The sequence below is a fragment of the Lithobates pipiens genome, unplaced genomic scaffold (assembly GCF_037356315.1).
Source record: "Lithobates pipiens isolate NorthernLeopardFrog02 unplaced genomic scaffold, aLitPip1_a1.2 Scaffold_19, whole genome shotgun sequence".
NCBI classification, from domain to species: domain Eukaryota; kingdom Metazoa; phylum Chordata; class Amphibia; order Anura; family Ranidae; genus Lithobates; species Lithobates pipiens.
Genome location: NW_027507764.1, coordinates 438,771,803 through 438,788,294, shown reverse-complemented (window position 1 = coordinate 438,788,294; position 16,492 = coordinate 438,771,803). Strand labels below are relative to the sequence as shown.

At 42.5% G+C, this 16,492-nt stretch overlaps 1 protein-coding gene across 5 annotated transcripts in view; it reads left to right on the top strand.

Annotated features, from left to right (window-relative positions):
- The window catches only part of PRKDC (protein kinase, DNA-activated, catalytic subunit), a 794,135-nt gene that overhangs the window by 381,244 nt on the left and 396,399 nt on the right, over nt 1-16,492 (top strand). For 4 of the 5 annotated variants that reach the window (XR_013277654.1, XR_013277655.1, XM_077492662.1 and 1 more), the window contains exons 45-49: nt 1,522-1,594; nt 11,010-11,158; nt 14,808-14,951; nt 15,045-15,164; nt 15,391-15,534. Coding sequence is in view for 3 of the 5 variants with exons in the window: in XM_077492662.1 (XP_077348788.1) it covers nt 1,522-1,594; nt 11,010-11,158; nt 14,808-14,951; nt 15,045-15,164; nt 15,391-15,534 (630 nt within the window). In the remaining 2 variants the exon portion in view is untranslated. The remainder of the gene's footprint in view (nt 1-1,521; nt 1,595-11,009; nt 11,159-14,807; nt 14,952-15,044; nt 15,165-15,390; nt 15,535-16,492) is intronic. The other variant, XM_077492661.1, reaches the window with a different exon arrangement.

The window sequence follows — 16,492 nt, the reverse complement described above, 5'->3', positions numbered from 1 at the left end:
ATTCTATAGGGTCTCTGCTAAAAGAAAAAAAAATGTTTGGGGGGTTCTAATTAATTTTCGAACAAAAAAAGTAGATTTTTACATGTAGGAGTGAAGTGTCATAAATGGCCTGGATGCGAAGTGGTTAAAAACCCTTCCATGACTTGCAGATTCCTATCTGATTTACCCATGACTTTAGCGGCTTCTGAGCCATGAGTTGTAGAGGTAAAGCAACAGAGTTGCTTTATCTTTGATGAGTTTATCCTGGTGGAGTCTTAGACCTATGGTTGCCACCTCATCCCTTTAAACCCGAACACATATTAATTACACAGGTTCTGTGGCTGGTAAGGTGGTAATTAAACTCAATTAGTGCCTTACCTGCATTTAATTAGCCTCAGAACCTGTGTAATTCAAAGGTGTTCGGGTTTAAAGGGATGAGGTGGCAACTCTACTTAGACCCCATACTCACTATTAGATTATCTGCAGTTTGTGTTTAGGTTTACCAAAACAAAGGCACGCACTATTTTTCAAGTAACTGGTTCATTTGCAGGAAAATACTCTCTTGGTGATTGTGCTTTAACATTGTGTTTTGTAGATGTAGGTTTAGGCTGTATGGGGTTAGTATGTAAATAGATTAAAGTTGAACTTCGGGGAAATATAAATAAAAGCAAAAACACTAAGGCTGGGTTCACACTGATGCGAATTGGAAACAGGGTTTCCCCGCATCTAATCCGCATGTCAGGAGTTTTTGACCGGCTCTCTATGGAGCCAGATCACAGATCTCTGGTGCCGCTCTGGTGCGAATTGCACAGCAGTCCTGTGCATCTTCTGGTCCATTTCAGGTCCAAATTCAGGCTGAAATTGGACCTGAAACAGTGAATGGGGATGCACCGGACCTCTGCTGTGAGCTGCTCCATGCTGTGGTGTGAAACCAGCCTAATTCAATTTAGGTACAGTATGCTCATTAAAAAACAAACAAAAAAAAAAACACTGAGCCTATTCTTAAAGTACCTGAGTTTGGCTTGGTATCAGCCTCTTTCAATCAATCTACAGCAGAGCTTAGTCTTGGAGTAGGCAGAGCAGAAACATAGGTTGTTTCTGTGAGCTGCAGGCATGCTGATGGGGAGAGAGAGGAATGAGAGAGATTAACAAATTAGTCTGCTGCTTTCCCTTCACAGTTCAGTCACAGGTTGTGAGTAGGTGGAAAAGCTAGTTGTATTACTTTGATGCAGTAGTAGACAAGTCAGGGGACCAGCCTGGCTCTGCTGCCTGGGATAGCGGAGTCCATTTCAGGACTCAATTGATATAAATTTGTTGCCAGGTAAATTGCTCTCAGTTATAAAACTAAGTTGAATAATGTACACTAAACATTAATGTCCATTTATTTATTTTTTAAGTTACCCAGTCTTCTGTGCCAACAGAGATATAGTTAAAAGAACTTTTAAATGGTATTTGTGTAATGTGAGATTGCATGTGCAGTTCATTCAACATTATAAAAAAATCTTTAAGATTGGGGTATTCTGTTTTTTCGCTCTGTTCTAGGTGCCAATGGAACGCAGGACGAGGTATTTTGCTATACGCAAGGAAGCGAGAGAAGCAGCAAATGCAGATTCTGGTATAGTTATTGCTTTAACTGACTAGCTTTTGAAAGTTACAGGAAAGAGTGTATTTTTAATACCTCTACCTAAATTCTCTGAAGTCATGGATATTTGTATTAGGAATAGAATGAGTGTGTGCACATTAAGGATGTAAATTGTGATAATATTAAAAAATTCATAATCAATATATATAATTGACAGTAGTCCAATCAATGCAAAAAAGGTGAAAAAAATCCAAAATAAAACTAAATAAATATACGTATGTATGTATGTATGTATGTGTGTGTGTGTATATATATATATATATATATATATATATCGCAATTGTAGAGGTAAGATGCACTGAACGATCCTTGAAGTGCAAGCAATCTAGTCCTTCCCTCGGACAGATCTGTAGAAACAATGATGCAGATTGCTGCACAAAATTATTTTATTTCCAAAAAGGATTACATCGGATAGAAATATTAAAAAAAAGTACCAGGTATTACTGGCAGTAGACGTTTCGGGGTATGAGGATAGCGCCCTAAAAGTACCAGGTACAACTGGCAGTTGACGTTTCGGGCTATGAAGCTAGCGCCCTTTCTCACAATCTCATGTCTGCAACTGGTAACACACTTCACATAACATTTATCAGAATCACAGACTCTTAAAGCTATGTTCACATTGCAGCGATGCGGGAACGCCGCAAATCCGCGGTGGGTTCCCCCATCGCATACCTCCCGGCGGCAGGTCACGTTGCCCTATGCGAACTGCTGGGAGTGTCAGTGAAACGTTAATGACACCCCCAGATCAGTTCGCATATCGCAGTGCGATCTGCAAACTCGGACAGGAATCGGAACGCATGGTGTGCGTGCACTCATTAACCACCTTCAGACCGGACCATTTTGCTGGTAAATGACCAGAGGTCTTTTTACACTTTGGCACTGCGCTGCTTTAACTGGTAATTGCGCGGTCATGCAATGTTGTACCCAAACAAAATTTGCGTCCTTTTCTTCCCACAAATAGAGCTTTCTTTTGATGGTATTTGATTGCCTCTGCGATTTTTATTTTTTGCGATATAAACGTAAAAAGACCGCAAATTTTGAAAAAAAAATGATATTTTCTACTTTTTGTTATTAGAAAAATCCAATAAACTCAATTTTAGTCATACATTTAGGCCAAAATGTATTCAGCCACATGTCTTTGGTAAAAAAAAAGTCAATAATTGTATATTTATTGGTTTGCGCAAAAGTTGTCACATCTACAAACTAAGGTACGTTTTCTGGAATTTACGCAGCTTTTAGTTTACGACTGCCTATCTCATTTCTTGAGGTGCTAAAATGGCAGGGCAGTACAAAACCCCCCCCAAATGACCCCATTTTGGAAAGTAGACCCCCTAAGGAAATTGATAAGAGGCATGTTGAGCCCATTGAAAATTTTATTTTTTGCCTCAAGCGATTGAATAATGACAAAAAAAAAAATTTTTTTTTTTTTTACACAAAGTTGTCACTAAATGATATATTGCTCACACATGCTATGGGCGTATGTGAAATGACACCCCAAAATAAATTCTGCTGCTTCTCCTGAGTACGGGGATACCACATATGTGGGACTTTTTGGGAGCCTAGCCGCGTACGGGGCCCCGAAAACCAAGCACCGCCTTCAGGCTTTCTAAGGGCGTTACAGTTTTGAAGGCCATAAAATGCCAAGATGGCACAAACCCCCCCCAAATGACCCCATTTTGGAAAGTAGACACCCCTAAATTTAGGGGTACACTAGTGAGACTAGGTAATAAATGGCGGGTGCCCTGAAACTATAAAAAAATAACTAACCAACCAGCGTCACCTGTAACAGTTATATGGTGATCACTGGTGAAAGGGTTAACTAGGGGGCAATCAGGGGGCTTTATGCGGTAGTATATGGGGGTCCCTGGCGCTATAAAAAGCTGCGGCGAACCTAAATACCTACCTGCCTAACTAGCGTCACCTGTGACACTAATACAGCGATCAGAAAAACGATCGCTTATTAGGCTGGGTTCACACTGGAGCGATGCGGGAACGCCACGAATGCGCGGCGGGTTCCCGCATCGCATGCCTCCCGGCGGCAGTTCACACTGCCCTATGCGAACTGCTGGGAGTGTCAGTGAAATGTTACTGACACCCCCAGATCAGTTCGCATATCGCAGTGCGATCTGCAAACTCGGATCGCATGGTGTGAACACCCATGCGATCCGATTCTGCTGCGGGCCAAAAAAAGGGTCCCGTGCGAATTTGCGGCGGGTGCGGCGAATGGCTGAACTCGAATCGCACAGAGATCGGATGTGATTTGCACTGCAGTGCGGTGCGAATCACATTCGTTCTCATAAACCGCTGCAATGTGAACCCAGCCTTAGTGACACTGGCGACGGGGGGTGATCACGGGGTTAAACCTTTATTGGGGGGTTAGGAGGGTACATTAGAACTAAAGGGGGCTAACTCTAACTGCCCTAACAGTTATTACAGTCACAAATGACACCAATGCAAAAAAAAAAAAAAAAATGACATTGGTGTCACTGTGACTGGGGGGCAGGGGTAATTGGGGGGGTGATCGGGGGGGTGTGAGTGTGCCTGGCATGTTCTACTGTGTGTGTGTAGAGTGTTGGTGCAACTCACCGATCCGCTCTCCTCCGTGTCGGAACGAAAAATACCGACACGGAGGAGAGAATACATCACTTCCTCTCCTGTGTTTACATTACAGGAGAGGAAGTGATGTCACGGGGGATTTCTATTCGTCGGGAGCGATCGCGAGGGGGTGGCCATGAATGAATTGCCGCCCCCTCGTCCCGGATCGCTCCCGGACGAAAACCGACCGCCGCAGGCACCGGGCGGGGGCCCGATCGGGCCCCCGACCCGCGGGAGGCAAGGGACGTACATGTAAGCCCTTATGCCTGCCCGTGCCATTCTGCCGACGTACATCGGCGTGCGGCGGTCGGCAACTGGTTAAAGAAACAGGTACAGGTCAAAATACATTATTAATTGATCAAATACTCGATCACAATCATAAATCAGTAAAATAAGCGACAATTAACCACCATGGATATCAGCACCATCTTAACATATATTAACTATTCATTTTGACATGCACTTAAACACCCTTAATAACCAGACCAATTTTCAGCTTTTCGGTGCTCTCACATTTTGAATGACAATTACTCAGTCATGCAACACTGTACCCATATGACATTTTTGTCTTTTTTTCACACAAATAGAGCTTTCTTTTGGTGGTATTAAATCACCACTGGGTTTTTTATTATTTGTGCTATAAAAGAAAAAAAGACAGAAAATTCTGTAAAAAAAAAAATATTTTTCTTCGTTTCTGTTATAACATTTAGCAGATTAGTAATTTTTCTTCATAAATTTTGGCCAAAATTGATACCACTACATATCTTTGGTAAAAATAAGTACAAATTGATGGATATTATTTGGTCTTTGTGAAAGTTATAGAGTCCACAAGCTATGGTGCCAATATCTGAAAATTGATCACACCTGAAGGACTGACGGCCTATTTCAATTCTTGAGACCCTAACATGCCATAAAAGTACAAATACCCCCCCTAATTACCCCTTTTTGGAAAGAAGACATTGCAAGGTATTTAGTAAGAGGCATGATGTCATTTTTTCCTACCATTCTTTGCAAAATCAAGATTTTTTTTTTCCTTTTTTTTTCACAAATTTGTCATATTATCAGGTTATTTCTCACACATAGAATATGCATACCACAAATTACACCCCAAAACATTCTGCTATTACTCCCGAGTATGGCAATACCACGTGTGAGACTTTTACACAGCGTGGCCACATACAGAGGCCCAACATGCATGGAGCACCATCAGGCGTTCTGGAGCACCCAGGACAATTCTGAGATTTCTCTCCTACATGTAAAAATCATAATGTATTTGCTAGAAAATTACATAGAACCCCAAAACATTATATATGTTTATTTAGAAAAGACCCTAGAGAATACAATGGTGGTCGTTGTAACTTTTTATCATGCACGGTATTTGCGCAACAATTTTTCGACCGCGTTTTTTTGTGGAAAAAAATGTTTTGTGCTTTAAAAAAAACAAAACAGTAAATTTAGCCCAATGTTTTTACATAATGTGAAAGATGAAGTTATGCTGAGTAAATAGATACCTAACATGTCACTCTTCAAAATTGTACACGCTCGTGGAATGGCGCCAACCGTCTCTACTTAAAAATCCCCATAGGCAACGCTTTAATTTTTTTTTTACTGGTCACATGTTTTGAGTTACAGAGGAGGTCTACGGCCAAAATTATTGCTCTCGCTCTAATGTTCGCAGCGATACCTCACATGTGTGGTTTGAATTCATATGTGGGGGGACTTACGTATGTGTTTGCTTCTGCATGTGAGCACATGGGGACAGGGGCGCTTACATTTTTTTTTTTTTTCATTTTACTTTATTTAGTTTGACATTTTTTTCCCCAAAAATACATTTTTTGATCACTTTTATTCCTATTACAGGGAATGTAAACATCCCTTGTAATAGGAATATGGCATGAAAGGTCCTCTTTACAGTGAGATATAGGGTCAACAAGACTCCACATCTCACCCCTAGGCTGGGAAGCCTGAAATAATAAAAAAAAAAGGCAAACTCATTGACCTTTTACACACACACTAATTACAAGCAAATAGATCACAGGTGAAGATGGTTACCTTTAATAGCTGTTCCAACCCCTTTGTGTCAACTGTGTGCATGTTATCAGGCCAAAATCACCAGTATGTAAACTTTTAATCAGCGTCATTTGGGTAATTTCTGTTGTCATTATGATTTAAAAAGAGTAAACACAGTTTATTGATAAGAAATAGCTTCAGGCAAACACTAACCATAAGTGAAAAAAGGTTTTGTTATTCATATTCTCTGAAAAATGGCCAAGAAATTATAAATTCTGCCAGGGTATGTAAACTTATGAGCACGTGTGTGTGTGTGTGTGTGTGTGTGTGTATATAAAAAAAAGTTTGGAAAAATACATCTCTTCAAGCTAAGGAAAGAGGAAAAAAGTGTAGGAAAACTTTCAGACCAGTTTAGCAATCCACACGCAGTGTGTTCTAGCCTCTCACCTCCAATATCGACCCCAGTGGGTCTAGTCGCACATCTGAGTACTCCTTAACCACTTCAGCCCCGGACCAATTGTCATCCTAAGGACCAGAGGTCTTTTTACAATTTCGCACTGCACTGCTTTAACTGGTAATTGCGCGGTCATGCAATGTTGTACCCAAACAAAATTTGTGTCCTTTTTTTTCCCACAAATAGAGATTTCTTTTGATGGTATTTGATTGCCTCTGCAATGTTTATTTTTTGCGATATAAATGGAAAAAGACCGAAAATTTCGATAAAAAAATATATTTTCTAATTTTTGTTATAAGAAAAATCGAATAAACTAAATTTTAGTCATACATTTAGGGCAAAATGTATTCAGCCACATATCTTTAGTAAAAAAAATGTCAATAAGCGTATATTTATTGGTTTGCGCAAAAGTTATAGCGTCTACAAACTAGAGTACATTTTCTGCAATTTACACAGCTTTTAATTTATGACTGCCTACCTCATTTCTTGAGGTGCTAAAATGGCAGGGCAGTACAAACCCCCCCCCCCCCCCCAAATGACCCCATTTTGGAAAGTAGACACACCAAGGAAATTGCTGTGTACGGGGATACCACATATGTGGGACTTTTTGGGAGTCTAGCCGCGTACGGCACCCCGAAAACCAATCACTGCCTTCAGGATTTCTAAGGGTGCAAATTTTTGATTTCACTCCTCACTACCTATCACAGTTTCGAAGGCCATAAAATGCCAAAGCTGCACAAACCCCCCCAATGACCCCATTTTGGAAAGTAGACACCCCAAGCTATTTACTGAGAGGCATGTTGAGTCCATGAAATATTTTATATTTTGCCACAAGTTGCAGGAATATACAAAAAAAAATTTTTTTTTTTTTGCACAAAGTTGTCACTAAATGATATATTGCTCACACATGCTATGGGCATAAGTGAAATTACACCCCAAAATAAATTCTGCTGCTTCTCCCGAGTATGGGGATACCACATGTGTGGGACTTTTTGGGAGCCTAGCCACGTACGGGACCCTGAAAACCAAGTACTGCCTTCCTCATTTAAATATAAAATGCTACCAAAAAAAAAAACTGTTAGCGATTTACAGGGATCAGGCCTGACTCTGCGAACGCTGCAGTTATGTGTTTAGTGTTTTGTAAGTGACAGTGATCGATCGATACTGCACTTGGGTGGGCTGGGCGGAGGGGCAAAACGCAGGTGCCAGCAGGTATCTGGGCTGATCCCACTTACAATGTGTTTTTTTGGAACCCTAAACTGCTGGGGACGCTAGTATAGATCTGATCAGATCAGATATTGATCTGTTCAGATTCTATACCACTATGGGAGGTGTATGCTTTGCGCATGGGTGTTAGCGGTACTGGCACTAACCTAGCGCTGCCTGGGGCGACGCAGACCCTGACCCTAAAACCTAATTGATATCACCCGCCGGGTGATCAGGGGGTTAAACCTTTACTGGGTAATAAATGGTGGGTGCCCTGATGCTATAAAAAGCAAACTAACTAAGCAGAGTCACCCGTAACACTTATACGGTGATCACTGGTGAAAGGGTCAACTAGGGGCAATCAGGGGGTTAAAATCTTTATTAGATAGTATATGGGGGTCCCTGGCGCTATATAAAAAGCTGACGGGGAACCTAAATAACTAACTGGCTAACCAGCATCACCAGTGGCACTTATACGGTAATTGCTGGTGAAAGGGTTTACTAGGGGCAATCAGGGGGTTAAAACCGTTATTGGGTAGTATATGGGGGTACCTAGCGCTATAAAAACCTGGCGGTGAACCTAAAAAAATAACTAGCTACCTAGCGGCACCAGTGACACTAATGCAGCGATCAGAAAAACGATTGCTTAGTGACACTGGCAAAAGGGGGTGAAAGGGTTAACTAGGGGCAATCAGGGGGTTAAAACCATTATTGGGTAGTATATGGGGTTAGCGCTATAAAAACCTGGCGGTGAACCTAAAAAAATAACTAGCTGCCTAGCGGCACCAGTGACACTAATGCAGCAATCAGAAAAACGATCGCTTAGTGACACTGGCAAAAGGGGGTGAAGGGGTTAACTCCAGGGGCAATCAGGGGGTTAAACCTTTATTGGGGGGGTAGGGGGCTACCCTGGACCTAACACTAACTGCCCTGACAGTTTTTACTGTCACAACTGACACTAAATGCAGTGATCAGTAAATAAATGATCACTGCAATCAGTGACACTGTGACTGGGGGGGGGGGGGTGATCAGGGGGGGATTTGTGTGCCTATGTGTACCTACATGTCAGTGTGGGTACGGCCATCCCCTCATCCCGGATCGCTCCTGCAGCGAAATGGACCGCCGCATTCAGCGGGAGGGGGTCTGATCGGACCCCCCACCCGCTGGAAGGCGAGCACAAACATGTACGTGCTTGTGCCTGTCGGTGCCATTGCGCCGACGTACATTGCCATGCGGCGGTCCTTAAGTGGTTAAAGACAATCTCCACTCCTCTCCTTCCTGCTTTTGGATATCACAATGCAACAAGGAAACGGCAGTATCTGCAGAAGGCAAAGGCGCTCTTATCCTGTATATTCCACATCTTTACAGACCACTCTCCAAGTATCCTACAGTTAATGGATATTCTTTGCTGTCCTATTAGCAGGGCTTTTTGTCAGCCGTAACTGCGTTCTGGAACCTTTGGCAGCCTTCTCTTCTCCAGCAGGTCTTATATTTGTTCAGTTCATTTTGGATTTTTTCACAGCTTTTTTGCACTGATTGGACTTGTCATTTATGGATTTTGTACCTTGATTATGAATTTTGAAAATTATGGCAATTTGCACTTTATTGAATATTAAGGAATTATCTTTGTGATATTGTAGAGATTACCGTATTTATCGGCGTATAACACACTTTTCCCCCCTTAAAATCAGGGGAAAATCGTGGGTGTGTGTGTTCTACTCCGATCCCCCACTGATTGTGAGCGGAGGAGCGAACACCGCCAAAATACACATAGCCGAGTGTACTCGGCTTGGCTTGGCTAGGCTTGGCTCCACATGGCTCCGCTCACAGTCACACACAGTCCCGCCCTATGATGAACATAACACAGCGACTGGGCATGACTGTGAGAGAAGCCGAGCCTAGCTGAGTACACTCGGCTATGTGTATTTCAGCAGCGCTCGGCTCTGCTCGCAGTCACGCCCAGTGACCTTTTTGGACCTATGTTATGGCCATCATAGGCTGGGACTGCGAGAGGAGCCGATATACATTGGACCGGCCCTGTGTATATCGGCAGCGCCATATTTAAACTGCAGTGACACTGGACAAGGCTGCAGATGGACACTGATGAGGCTGCATTGATGGGCATTTAAATGTAATTTTTTCCCCTTAAAATTCCCTACTAAACTTGGGGTGCATGTTATATAAAACTGTTGAGTCACTTAAGTGTTTACATATAGTGCTGCTCCATTTGATTGTATTAATATTTCTATTAGGTGCTGGTGGCACTCTAGGAGACACACTATTCATTTATTCACACACTGAGTAGCGCACAAGTACTTTTTTTTCTCCTATTTTCAGATTAAGAATGATTACTGTTAAAAAGAAAGATTTGTATTGTCTTTCATTTATTTTTTCATGTGGTTGCATATTTTTGAGGAGTTGTTACCTCAGTATAGAAAAAAAAAAAAAAAGTACACATGTAATATTTTTGTGTGTCTGTGTCTTGACCTGACCTGTTCCTTGCCTAAGCAGTGCAAAGCAAAAGGTTTGTATTATTCTTACTATTCTTCATAGCATCTAGTCAACCTTTCTTCAGTAGTTCTGAACATGGAGGAGCATGTGACTCTTTCCATGTGACTGCTACGGTGGGTGCATAGCCATATGTAAGCAAGGACTATGGAAGACAAAAAAGTATGAGACGCAGAGGAAAGTTATGCCTTATTTCTGAATAGCTTGTTTAATAGCTCATGTATTGTGAATAGTTTGTTTTATGAAAATTGTACATAACCTAAAGCCCCGTACACACTATCAGATTGTCTGCTGAGTTTTTCCTTCAGGCTTACCAAAACCATATAATATGAGGTCAAACCTTAGGAGTAGATGTGTATGCAATCAGCCAGGCCCTTCTACTACATGGTTTTGGTAAATCTGAAGGAAAAACTCAGCAGACAATCTGATAGTGTGTACGGGGCTTTAGGTTAAAAAACAAATTCTCTATTTGTTCTTGTATAACATTACTAAAAATGTATGTGTATTGGAATAAAAGTAGTATTATGCAATATATGCATATGTGTAGGTATAGAGACATCATTGTTGTAAAATTTGACTTGAAAATTAATAATTTATTTTTCTTTCCCTGCGAAGATGAGCCCCAGTACTTATCTTCACAGTCATACATGGCTGATAGCAGCCTGAGTGAAGAAATGAGCCAGTTTGATTTCTCCACTGGAGTCCAGAGTTTTTCCTACAGTTCCCAAGATCCAATGAAATCTCAGAAACGGAACCGGAAGAAGGTACAAAAGCATATATCATTGAATAATTTCGTAAGGGTTTCAAGCTGATATTTCCTTGTATACATAATTTATAGAAACTTTTAAATGATCAATGAGGTCAAAAAGGAGATGCCTCAAAATGTTTGATCTGCAATGGTTTGGGAATCTCTGTCGTGCTGATTTAAAGGTCACCACCTTTTAGAGTATGTTACCTCCATATTAAGGGTGTAATATGTAACATTGTGCCAAGTTTATTCCACTTCTGACAGCGTGTGGGGGTCTTGCTCCCAGGCAGCAGATGACATTTTTTTATTTTGTGTGGCTACAAGTTCCTTTCTGCCACCGCAGTAGACAGACTTGTTACCACAAGTGCGGTGATTACTGCATTCGTAGTCCATTGACACTTTCTCCAGCTTTCTGACGGAAAGTCTGTACCGTGGTATAAACATGGAGCCTGTGCATTGCTCCATGATTCACTGATCACAGTTGCAAATTACTTCCATATCCAGTTATAAATGCACGTTTTCAAATGTGGGTTAATTTATAGTTTTTGTGCACTTAACTTAACCTTTAATGTCTCAGCAGTTTTTTTTTTTTTTAATTTTATTTATTTTGATGTCCTATACCTCTGAAAAAACTTCATATTAACACTAAGGCCCCATTCACACTTGCAAATGGTACTGTTTGTGATTAACTGCAGGCGGTTCCCTGCAATTACTGTTTGCATCCAGTGCTGATCAATCACCTTTTGGCTAAGATCAAGTGTAGTATCTGTTCTTATCGGTTGCCAAAGGAGGCGCTGTTCCATCCCTATGTAGAGGGTTTGGTCAGCACTCTCCAAGTCATAATTGGCATCCGGAAGGATGGTTTCGGTAGGGGTCACGTTGTGCCGCCCGATAGTAAACTGGGGGCCGATGCATGATCGAGTCTGAGGCATCCTTAAGGGTGCTATTGGTCTGACCCAGTAGCCTCACCTAGTATTTGGTTGAGTCTGTTTCCGCAGACCTTCTAAAGAATGGGGTCTGCCTGGTTTCCGCCAGAAAGACCAAGTTTTAAGTGTCCTTGTCCCTGTCTGGACCCTAATGCCCTGGGGGATTCAGGCTCTGATTTTAGAGGGCTTGTGTACCCATCTGCACTTTTTTTTGTGTCACTCTGTGTGTACACGTTATGCACCGGGTGAAGCTTTTGAGTGTGTTTTGCATGCCACAGGCTTTAAAAAAAAAAAAAAAGACAGGTAATTGCTGCAGGAGCGATTACATGCAATCAGAAAAGCTGTGGGAGCTGTCAGCTTCTCATTGATTTGAATTGGCTTCCCGCCCACAGCAAATCACAGGGAACCCCCAATAGGTCTCCCACACCTTATCACAAACGGTCCCATTTGTCAGTGTGAATGCGGCCTAACCCTGGTCTTGATAAAGACAATTATTCATAAGTATTTTTTGTTATTTGCTAATAAAATGTTGTACAGTATACATTCAGGACAGGGATAAAACTCAATTAGAATAATTTGGGATTTTCAAATTCTTTCAGTAGGTTGTTCAACCTATTTATCTTCTTTGTTTAATGCTGACACTTTTGCTTAGTTTTTTGCAGAGGGCAAGAAAGTGTTCCCATCATTTTCTGTCCCATGAAGTAATACACTATCCATATTTTCTATGGTTTATTTGTACAGGTCTTTAACCACTTGCTTACTGGGCACTTAAACCCCCCTCAGTCCCAGACCAATTTTCAGCTTTCAGCGCTGATGCACTTTGAGTGACAATTGCGCGGCCATACAACACTGTACCCAAATGAAATTTTTATCATTTTTTTCCCACAAATAGAGCTTTCTTTTGGTGGTATTTAGTTACAGCTCGGAGTTTTATTTTTTGCTAAACAAACAAAAAAAGATGCAAAAAAAAAAAAAAAAAAAATCATGTTTTAATAGTTTGTTATAAAATTTTGCAAACGGGTCATTTTTCTCCTTCATTGAAGTGCGCTGATTAGGCGGCACTGATAGGCTGCATTGGTGGGCACTGATGGGCTGCATTGGTGGGCACTGATAGGCTGCACTGGTGGGCACTGATAGGCTGCACTGGTGGGCACTGATAGGCATAGTTAAGGCGGCACTAATAGGCACAGATAAGGCGGCACCGATGGGCACAGATAAGGCGGCACTGATGGGCAAAGATGGGCACAGATAAGATGGCACGGATGGGTGGCACGGATAAGTGGCACGGATGGGTGGCACGGATGGGCACTGATAGGTACCACAGATAGATGGGACTGATGGGCACTGATAGGTGGCACTGATAGGTGGCTCTGATAGGTGGCACTGCTGGGCACTGATGGGCGGCACTGCTGGGCACTGATGGGCGGCACTGCTGGGCACTGATGGGCGGCACTGGGGTGCAGCACCTGAGGCAGATTTTGGGTGGCACTGTGGGTGGCACTGCTGGGTGGCACTGTGGGTGGCACTGTGGGCACTGCTGGGTGGCACTGTGGGCACTATGGGCACTGCTGGGTGGCACTGACAGGGGGGCACTTACTTTATTTCAGGATGGCACTGCGGGTGGCAGGTGGGCACTGGCAGGGGGCAGGTGTCCTTTTAAATTGCTGGCCGTGATCGGGACTGATGTCCCGAACACGGCCGCCGGCGATCGGCTTTTTTTTTTTCTCCTCGCGCTGTCAGCGCGAGGAGGAATACTAGCCGATTACCGGCTCCGTTTTATCACATGATCAGCTGTCATTGGCTGACAGCTGATCACGTGATAAGGGGTCGGGATCGACCCCTTACACGGATCGGTGATCAGGCGAGTCTCACGGACTCGCCGATCACAGAGCGCGCCGCGCGCGCCCCTCAGGGGGCGCGCAGGCCGCTCGTAACCGGGACTACGTCAATAGACGTAGTCCCGAAAATGTGGGTCCGCGCTATTGCCGTCATTTTGCAATAGCGCGGATCCCAAGTGGTTAAACAAAATCTCTGGCCTTTTCATATGGATGCTTAAGCTGACACATTAACTTCCGGTAATCCATTCCTTCCAAAAATTTGTGTTGTGACTGTCATTTTACTGTCACATGTTGCAATGGGAGCTGTACGAGACATTGACCTACTAATAGATGTAGTCTGTATGCGCTATACTTTCTTAAAGGAGTTGTAAAGGCAGAAAGTTTTTATCTAAATGCATTGTATGCATTTAGATAAAAAAAAAACCTTCTTGGTGTAGCAGCCACCCTCAGCCCCCCTAATACTTCACTGAGCCCAATCTTTCTCCAGCGATGTCCACTAGTGTCTAAGCAGTCTGGGACACTCCTGCTGATTGGCTAAGACACAACAGCGGCGCCATTGGCTCCCCGCGGCTGTCAATAAAAGTCAGTCACCTAATCGGGAGAAAGCTGGCGGGGCCAGGTTGGGGTGCCATGTATAAATGGACACAAGGAGCTGCGACTCAGCTCGGGTGCCCCCATAGATAGCTGCTGGCTGTAGGGGCACTAGGAGGGAGGGGCCAAGATCACCAAAGATGAACCCGAGAAGAGGAGGATCCGGGCCGTTCTGTGCAAAACCCAACTGCACTGAGGAGGTAAGTGTAACATGTGTTTTTTTTTTTTTATATAATAAAGGGACTTCAAACATGCTCTGTTGTAGATGTGATCCTATGATTTCAGAAATATTTCCTAACATTTTTCATAGCAGGAACTGAACTCGGAAACTCTGGCACCAGATGATGTGATGGAGTTTGAAATGGATGAACTAAATCAGCATGAATGTATGACAACTATGTCTGGACTGATTAAACACATGCAACGAAATGAAATCACACCAAAAGTGGAAGAGGTATTTGGCACTACTTTTAAATAGACATTTTGTTTGTGTAAATTGTAAAATATTTCTGATTTAGTAAGGTTTTATTTTATTGTCTGCTTGTAGGGAGTCACGCCACAAGACTTGCCCCCATGGATGAAATTTTTACATACCAAACTTGGAAACCCATCCACCCAGCTTAACATTCGTCTTTTCATTGCCAAACTTATTGTCAATAGTGAAGAGGTAGGTTTCTTACAATTTTATAAAATCAGTTGATAGAACTGTTAGACAGCTTGCATATTCCAAAAATGATTAGATTATAGTTGCATAAAATAATAGTGATGTTTAGCACATACGTAATTCAATACTTGTGCATTTATGGAAAATAATCATTGGGCAACAATTATGCAATAAATTACTTTTATGAAATTAGCAAGTACCTGTGAAATAATAGTTTTTGGGATTTTAGGTTTTCCGACCTTATGCAAAGTTTTGGATTGGCCCCATATTGCAGCTGGTTGTTTCTGGAAACAATGGTGGAACAGGGATTCATTACATGGTGGTAGAGACAGTTGTGACCCTTTTGTCTTGGTCGAGCATTGCAACACCAACTGTAAGTTAATTACTTCAATGTTTTTCAAGGCTTTTTGAACTTTAAAAGCCCCCGTCAACTCTCCTCTACCTTTTAATTCTCTATTTCATCCTCAACTGCCTCCACCCGTTAACTCACTCCCTGCCCAGGACACTTTAAAAATAAGATTGATCCAATTTGTGTTGAAATCTCGCTACTATTGACGAGGTTGGTAAAAAAAAAAAAAAAAATCGAATGCCCACCTAACTACACCTCTTCAATCTCTCCATATCTTCTGCCATCTCCCCCAAACTTTTTAAAGCATGCACTAGTCACACCTATACTTAACCACTTGCTTACTGGGCACTTAACCCCCCCCCCCCCCCCCCCCCCTCCACACCAGTTTTCAGCTTTCAGTGATGTCGCACTTTGAATGACAATTGCACGGTCATACAACACTGTACCCAAGTTAGATTTTTATCATTTGTTTCCCACAAATAGAGCTTTCTTCTGGTGGTATTTGATCACCTCTGTGGTATTTATTTTTTGTTAAATTTGTTTATAAAATAGCGAATTTAAAAAAAATTGGGTTATAAATTTTTTGCAAACAGGTAATTTTTTTTCCTTCATTGATGTGCGCTCATGAGGCTGCACTGGTGGGCACTGATGGGACGGCACTGGTGAGCATTAATAGGTGGCACTGGTGGACATTGAGAGGTAGCACCGATGGGTGGCATTGGTGGACACTGAGAAGTGGCACAAATAGGTGGCACTGAGTGGTAGTAATGGGCACTGATCGGCACTGGTAGGTTACACTGAAAGGCAGCACTGCTAGGTGGCACTGACGAGGCGCTAATTGACACCACTGGTGGGCATTGATAGGTGGCACTTGTGGGCATTGATAGGTGGCACTTGTGGGCAATAGCAGGTGGCACTGACAGGGGGTACTGGTTGGCACAGAGGATGCATAGGAGGAGGCAGATGTGCCTCTTTCCTCTTC